Source organism: Mesoplodon bidens (assembly GCF_964165515.1).
Source record: "Mesoplodon bidens genome assembly, chromosome: 3".
Lineage (NCBI taxonomy): Eukaryota > Metazoa > Chordata > Mammalia > Artiodactyla > Ziphiidae > Mesoplodon > Mesoplodon bidens.
The window spans coordinates 63,042,332-63,050,482 of record NC_138178.1 but is presented as its reverse complement, the minus strand read 5'-3'; the positions used below and the strand labels follow the sequence as shown (position 1 = coordinate 63,050,482).

At 56.0% G+C, this 8,151-nt stretch overlaps 1 protein-coding gene across 5 annotated transcripts in view; it reads left to right on the top strand.

Moving 5' to 3' along the window:
- Positions 1–1,326: 1,326 nt before the first annotated feature.
- Positions 1,327–8,151, top strand: part of STRA6 (signaling receptor and transporter of retinol STRA6) — a gene marked incomplete at both ends in the record, with an annotated part of 29,022 nt that continues 22,197 nt past the window's right edge. For 3 of the 5 annotated variants that reach the window (XM_081229832.1, XM_081229831.1, XM_081229830.1), the window contains one exon: positions 7,979–8,094. In XM_081229832.1, coding sequence (XP_081085958.1) covers positions 7,979–8,094 — 116 coding nt within the window. Of the gene's footprint in view, positions 1,372–7,786; positions 7,833–7,961; positions 8,095–8,151 lie in introns of those variants that run through there. The other 2 variants (XM_081229834.1, XM_081229833.1) reach the window with 2 other exon arrangements.

Sequence of the window (8,151 nt, the reverse complement as noted above, 5' to 3'; positions counted from 1 at the left end):
ACCTAGTTTAAAGGAACATAGGTGTGTATTATTCTGCAACTTGCATTCTTGGTTATTGTTACATGGCATTATGTCTTGGAGGTTCTGCCGTGCCAGTCCACAAGGAGGTACCTGATTCTTTGTGACAGCTGAATAGTGCCTTACCATATAGACTTATCAAAGCTTATTGATGGATATCAGGCTTGTCAAATTTTTACATTACTAGCAGCCTTGGTTATCTTCTCTGCATATATATGCAAGTGGTACTTGAGGGTAGATTCCTAAAAATGGGCCAAAGTTTAATTCTCTCCTAGTGTCGTGGGTTTAACTCTTTCTATGAAAATCCTTCTTCTCCATGGGGAAAATAGCAGTCAGCTCAGAGACCCCTTCCATCTTGGTTTGGACTGCTCCCTCTCCCTTCCTCCCTCCCTCCCACTGAGCAAGCACAGCCCTGGCACCATCCTCCCTGTGCCCTCTGTTCTGGGGTCTTTACCATCACTGGAAGCCAATCTCACATCTTTTTTTTTTTTTTTTTTTTTTTTGCGGTACACGGGGCTCTCACTGTTGTGGCCTCTCCCGTTGCGGAGCACAGGCTCTGGACGCGCAGGCTCAGCGGCCATGGCTCACGGGCCCAACCACTCAGCGGCATGTGGGATCTTCCCAGACCGGGGCACGAACCTGTGTCCCCTGCATCGGCAGGCGGACTCTCAACCACTGCGCCACCAGGGAAGCTCCAATCTCACATCTTAATGCTGCCTGGCTTCCCCACCCTTTTGTTGACTGTACACCCTTTCTCCTTTGAGGAGGAAGAAGACACCTCCCCTGGTATCCTTCTCTTGGGAATTTAGGGCCCTTCTTCTGGTCCCTACCTTTATCCCTTCCCTCCCTGACTACCATAGCACCATGTTTTAGCACCTTTTGAGCCCTTTCTTCCTTCTCATTTACCCCCCTGCAGGGCACCCCTGCTAGGAGGGGGAGGGAAGAGCATGGTGAATCTGAACTAATCACCTCCCCTTCCAAGTTCTGGGAAGGTGATGGGACAACTGTCCCTGCAGACTTGGGGGTTGTAGGAAGGTGCTTGGGGTGAGTAGCAGGCCCCAGAACCCCAGACTTCTTCTAGAGACAGACTGGGCTATGAGGAGTTGAAGAGAAAGCTCTCTGGGAGAGCTTTTTGGCTCTCCCCCTGGAATGGATCATACCTGAAATTTGAGCCCCAAAGCCCCATGAAAGTGTGACAAATTCCCCCGTTTCCATGGTCAGGGACCTCAGCCCAGTTGGGCAGCAGCAGGCTGCTGATCGGGTTATTAAAAGCTTAGCTGGTGGTTCCCCTCCGGCTTGGTGCAATTCATCAGGCAATGGCTCCCCGGGAGTGATGGATGGTGACAAATGAAGGTAGGTAGGGGGTTCCTTAGCCCATCCTGGGCCACAGCTGGGGAAACTCAGCCATTAAAGCCCTGTACAGGCTTCTCCACTGAGGTGACTCTGAGGGCCAAGGAGATCAAGTTTCGGGCAAATGGTTTGGGGGTTGGAGAGTCTCCGCCAAAGACAAGCTGCCCTGTGTGTTGTGTGGGGCCCCAGCTGGGCTGTGGCCCTGAGCTGGTGAGGTGGGGGTGGAGTGGGCTTCTCTGATGCTGGAATCACAGGCGGGAGGCCTGTGGGGGTGGGAGGAGGGGCAGGGCCAGAGCTGGTGGGAAGGAGGGAGCTGCCTTCCTGGGAGGAGGAGATCAAACACCTTTTAAAGCAGGTGCTGGGGACTCTGCTCAGGGCCGAGAGCTGAGACTGCACAAGCCATCCCTCCGGGATCCCAGCCAAAGCTGGTGCTGGCTCTCAGAGGAGGAGGCCCCAGGGGGTGGGGAGCACCTTACCTGCCTGGAGGCACAGGACTCCCCAGGGTGACCACTAAGGAGAAGGAAGAGATACAGAAGGGAGAGGTCAAGAGAACGCCTGGTGGAGGTGGGGCTGGAGCCAAGCCTTGCGGGCCAGGTAGGATCGGTACAGGTGAGGGAGCAAGGAAAAGGCACGGCGGGGAGGGAGTACGACAGAGCACAAACAAGGGTGTAGGGCAGGAAGGGGGCAGGAATGGTAGGGTTGAGCAATTCTGAGGGATGAGTTTGGAGACCTGGAGATGGCTGTACTTGGGGGACCCTGGGGAGCTAGTACGAGCTCCAAAAGGCAGGGAGACATCAGAAGAGTTGTGTCTGAGTAGGGTCTGCTGGTGGGCAAGAGATTGATGGAGAGCCCTGTCCTGTGGTCAGCAGGGAACAAGGAGAGAGAACTCAGGGGATCTGCTCAGGAGTCGGTGTCCTCAGTGAGGAAGGAGGGCAGCACAAAGCCCACATCTCAAGACCAGACCATGGTGGTACCATCATCCCAGGGAGGACGTGCTGGGAAGGGAGAATCCAGGTCTCTAATAGCTGGGGGCATCTTCATGGCCTTTTTGGCCAGTCCTCCTCTGAAGGCGTCTTGATGTTACCAGCCTATTCTTGATTGCCTCCTCTGGTGGGGGGCTCACTGCTCTGTGAGACAAAGAAAGTTACCTTTGTCCTGAGCTGAAACCTGCCTCCTCTGAGTCAGTTCTAGCTGGCACTCTGGGAGGGGAAGAACACACTGCTCCCCTGGAACAGTTGGCTACCCTCCTTCTCCTCACCAGTGTCCACACTCATACCAGAACAGTCTGGCTTACATCTCTCATGCTATGATGATGTTATTGGTGAGGGGGGCAGGAGAATTCTAAGCAAGGCATGTCTTAGATGCTTCTGATGCTCCCACACGGCAAGGGAGGTAGGAGGTAGAGAGCCATCCACACTTTCCTGTCGTGAGCTTAGCAGCCAACAGCACTGCCTTCCAGCCAGTGAATGGGGTCAGGCTGGGTCTGGAGCCAGGGTTAGGTGCCTGTGTGTGCCGGGGGCAGTTCTATATGTGTGTATGTGAGTGTGCTGTGTAGATGGGGGCAGACTCAGAGCTCACTGGTCCACATGGGGTTGAACCCACCTTGGCTGCTTATCCATGGGTTCATGGTGGGCTGGGCTGCACAGGCAGGCACATGGGCCACCCCCCACTCCTGGACTGAGGCAACCCTTGGCCATTCTCTGCTGTGCTGCTGGGGATTGGGGTGTTGCTGAGGCTCTGGGTGTTACTGAGGTTTGGGTGCTGTAGAACTTCTGGGGGGTGCAGTTGGACTCAGAGAGCCAAAAGCTGGGATGGGAGGGTGGTGAGCAATGAGGGGTCTCTGGGCCTTTTGCAACTGCTTACCATGGTTTTGACCATCTTGCCCCTACCAGTGCTTGATTTGCCAGAGTTTGAGTGTCCTTGAAATGTGGGCCGAGGTTCTGAGGTGTTACAGAGGTTCTGGGGGCTCATGGTGGGTGATACTGAAGTTCTGGGAGTTCTTGTGGTGTTACTCAAATTCTGGGGATATTGCTGAGATTCTGGAGGTGCTCTGGAGGATCTGGGAGTCCTTGGGGGTGTTTCTGAGGCTCTTCCTCACTCCTTCAGGCCCACTGTCAGCTCCTTTTAAGCTTAGCACTTTACCCTTTGAGGATTTTGATAACCACAGGCTGCTGAAGGCACGCCCGTGGGCCTCTGTTCCTGGACGCCAAAATTCCTCAGATTTAATCAACTTGAACAAAAACATGGGAAGGAAGGAAGCCCTGTCCCGAGGGCTTCGTGGTCCAACTCCAGCCCAAGGGGAGCTACGTGCCAGGCCCAGATGGCAGATGGCCTTCGTCTGCTCAGAGCCTAGAGGCTTTTTGCGACCCCCCTCTCGGAGTGAGCAGGACTTAGCCACCCCCCAATCTGTGCTCAGCTAGGAGCACTGCTGGCATGGGCTGCTCCCTGGGTGTTGGTGTCAGCCTCATCTGAATGTGCCCATGTGGGCTCACGAGGGCACAGCCAGGCAGCCCTGAGCCCTGCCCTGCTCTCTCCTTGCCTCTCAGACTCCCCTTCTCAACTCTCCTATGACACTTACACCTCATTCTTGCTGCCATTGCTGACTCGGTCTGAACTCAGGGCCCTGCTCCAGGCCCCCTCCTCCAGGAAGCCTTCAAGACTGCTCAGTCCACCTCCTTATTCTTCCTCCTGTCTTCTCCCTTCCCTGAGTTTTTACTGTCTGTCTTCCAAGTAACTCCACCGGCCAGCTCCTCCTCTCCTGCAGGTCTCTGACTTTTTTGGATACGAGTCCCCCTATAATGGGTAGGCCCAACTCCAGAGGGTAGGCCCTGGATCTGCCGCCAGGCCTTTGGAGAAGTTCTTCAGGAGCACATCATTACCATCTTTCTCCTCTCAATACTTTTCCTTGCCAGCTTGTAGTCTGGCTAGGTGGCATCCTTCCTTCCTGAAGGTTACCTCAGAGGTAACCTTCCATTTCACAGATGTGAGCTCTCCTAGCTTCAAGCTGAGGAGGTACTTTGGGCTCAAGGAGTGGGGTCCCCTTCCCAGCCTGAGCTATGCAGCCACCTAGTAGCCATGGATCTTTGACCCAGCCTGCCTCCCTGCCCCCATCAGAGTGTATAGGGGAGCGGGGGGCCAGGAGGGTGGGTGGAAGACAATGGGGGACGCCTGGGCAGTCACAGCTGCTCTCTGTAGCTTTGACCTTCTTACTACAACCAGTGCCTGGTGTGCTGGCTCCACATTCCTGGGCCGTGAAGTCATTGAGGGCAGGGAGTGGGGGCCTTGGGGAGAGGAGAGCCCACAATCAAAGAATCTCCTGGCTGGATAACCTATCCCTCCTGGGAGAGAGGCAGGGCTGAGACTCAGAGAAGCCAAGGGAATCACTCAAGGTCACACAGCCAGTTCCAGGGCTCAAACCCAGGTAGGCTGCCTCCCCAACCAGGGCATTTCTCCCTGCCATATAGAAACCCAGCTCTTTCCTTCTGGACCTGCTTCCTCCCATTTCAGCCTGGCCCTGACTAGAGGTACTGAACAAAAGACTGCCCTCTGTCCGCTGTGCTTGTACCTGGGGAGAGAGCGGAAGCTCACACTTTCTCACCTCTGCTTAGGGCCTCCCTGAAGGTGGCCTCTGCATCTCCCCAGTAAGGAGGGAGGTGGCCCCATGGGCCCTGGGCTAGCCCGGGGGGATGCGGGAGGCGCTGTCTCCACTTGAGGTCTCTTTGGGGGCAGAGCAGGGTTTGGGTCGGGGAAGAGTGCAGTGGGGAAGGGACTGTGCCTGGACTTAGCTTGGGCCCCTCCCTGCCGGCCTCGCTGTAGCCCCTGAGGCTGATAGAGTCTCCTCCAGGCAGCCTGAATGTCTTTCCTCAGCGCCCATTTGGGTACCGCCCCCCTTCATTCAGGGGTCTGCTCAAATATCACCTTCTCAACTGTGCCTGTCCTCACCACCCTGCCTAAAATAGCCAACTCCTGTCTGTCTGTCTCTCCTCTCGTATCCCACTGTATTTTCCCTCTCAGCACACGTGACACGTGTTTTGTCCCCCCCTGCCCCCCCACTACACACGAGGTTCCCTGGGGCACAGGACTTTATCTATCTTGCTCGCTGCTATATTCTCAGCGTGGAGAACCTTGCCTGGCACATAATCGGCATGCAGTCAACATCTGTGGAATAAATGAGGGAATGAACAAACCAGACTGAGGAGGCAGACTCAGGCTCCCTGCAGGGTAGAAAGCAGTTTCGGACAGGGATTTATCCAGCTATGAACTTCTCTACCTTGTAGAGGGAGTGAGCTCCCTGGCACAGACTGGACTCCAACTGTTGGAGGAATCATGAGGGGGATTTAAAATCAGATAGTGAGTTGCTCCCTAAGCTATGGGTCTAGGACTCCTGAGCAGTGAAGGGAATGCAGGGCTCTGGTGTTGGGGCAGAGGGCTCTGGAAACCTGGCTGGAGAAACAGCAGCCTGCGCGGGACAGGCCCACGGAGGAGCGAGGTCACCAGAACAAGCAATGGCGTTGCCAAACCCAGTTTAGAAAGTCCCTGGGGCCCCAGTGCTGGGTACTGTGCATCAGGGGAAGGAGGCATGAGGAAGAGAAGAGGTGGAACTCTGTGCTCAGGGGATCCTAGCCAGGCCTGATCCCTGGGATCCAATGGGCAGTGTGGGCTCCTGCATTGCATCAAACAAAGTTCAGGTTCAGCTCTGAGTCAGCAGATGCTGACATCTCTGTGGGGTGGCAGAGGGGAGGCCAGAGCCCTCTTCCTGGAAGAGGGGTCATTTGGGAAGGAGGGGGAGGAACCAAAGCCAAAAGAGTCCTCAGGCCCTAATTCTGGAAGGCCTTGTGAGCCTGGCTACAGAACTTGGATGGGGAGCTTTTAGGATTTCAAGCTCTGTCCTTCTGAGCATCCCTCATGCTGTTCCCTCTGTCAGGAACACGCTTCCCTCCACTACCCACCCCACCCACCAACTCCACCCTCTGCGCAGCTGACTTTTCCCTGCCCTCGGATCTCCACTGAAAGGTTTCTTCAAGACACACACCGCACCACCCCCGCCCCCCATTCTTTCGACCAAATTCAGTTTCCTGGGGTGTACATCAGGGCACTCTGTGCCTTCCCTTTGTAACCCTCAGATTGGAGGTCATTTACCTACTTGGCTGTGTCCCCCTGGACTGTAGACTCTCCCATCCCAGGACCCCAAACAGTGCTGGCACTTAGTAGGTGTTCAATGAATTTATGTTAAAATCATAAATGGATGAACGTCCTTTTGAAAAGCTTGTTGAATGAATGCCTTAGCTGGGTAGGGCCATGGCCCAGGCACCCTATGGGGTATTGGAAGGACAGGGACCCTCAAAGTTTCAGGGGGCCTGACTCCCACCCAGGGATAGGGGGCCTGAGAACTGCTCTCTGCCTTGTCTGCATCTTGCCATACCTCCACCCCCGGTTGGGGGCCAGGAAGGGGAGAGGACCCTCCATCTCCTGCCCAGGCCCTGCCTTCCTCACCCTCACTCTCACCCCACACTCCGGGAGGAACAGGAGGCAGGCAGGGTTCTTGCCTACCCGTGGATCTGGTTCGTGTTTAAAGGACTAATTTCTGCCTTGTGGGGGTGAGTTATCTCCTTGTGAAATCAAGTTGGAGAAACAAAAAGATTTTACCAGTGAGACACATGTTCCTCCAGGAGAAGGAACGGACGGGCTCCCTCCCCTCCTTCTGGCCCTGGCCCAGCAGTCTCCCTGGGTTGCTGGAATGCCTGACTTGTCTGTAGGGCCCTGCAGATGTGTGGGAGATTTGGGGCAGGCACTGAAGGCAGGTATGTGCTTGCAGTCAGGTGCCGGCCCTCTTGGCCGCACTCCTCCCAGGCTCAAGCCGCCAATGGAGCCGGACCTCCACCTCCGGAAGGGGGTCTTGTGAGGACCACAGTGTGTTCCCATCACTGAGGCCCAAGGGGGCCAGCGAGGGGCAGGCTGAGGCTGGGGGATGGTCTCGAGGGAGCCTGAACAAAGAGGGGGGATTGGGCTGGACCCCTGAGAGCGGAAGGGGCTGGGAGCCCAGCTGGGAGGGGCCGGCAGACTGTGCTGAGCCCGCCCGCTGCCCGCCTACCCTTTCATCTCCGCAGCTCCTTCCTCCCTGGTCCTTCCTTGAGTGTGTGTCTGTGGGTCCATCTGGGGGGGCTTGAGGAGGGGGAAGGAAGGGGGTGCTCTCTGTGGGCAGCTTGGATTGGACAAAACTTCTTTGAAAATGGTGCTTTGAGTCAAAACCTACCGGTGGCCAGTCATAGAGAGAGACAGACGGGTGCTCCAGCAAAAGCCCAAGGACCCTGAGGGGGCACCATCCCCAAGGGATAAATACCTCCTGCAGGACCTCGCGAGACTGGGCGGGAAGGGACAGGAGGGGACAGGAGAAGCCCTTCCCCTTCCCCTGTGCCAGCCGGCCCAGGCCCTCACTCCCAGGAGGGCTTTTCCCAGAGAGCTAAAAGCAAGAAAGTAACCTTTAGGATTAAAGAGAAACGTTTCTTTGTTTGAGTTTTCTTTCTTTTATTTTTTCCCCCCTAAGCCTCTTTTCACATCTGTAGTGGCTTTTTTCCCTCTGGTTTGGGGGTCAGAGGAAAAGGGCCAGAGAATGTCTACCCAGGCAGCAGGGAACCAGACCTCGTCCGGGGCCACAGACGACGATGACTCCTACGGCAGCTGGTACATCGACGAGCCCCAGGGTGGCCAGGAACTCGAGCCGGAAGGGTGAGTCGGAACCCCTGGCCCTGTCGGCCAGTGCATGGGGTGTGGCAGAGGTTACTG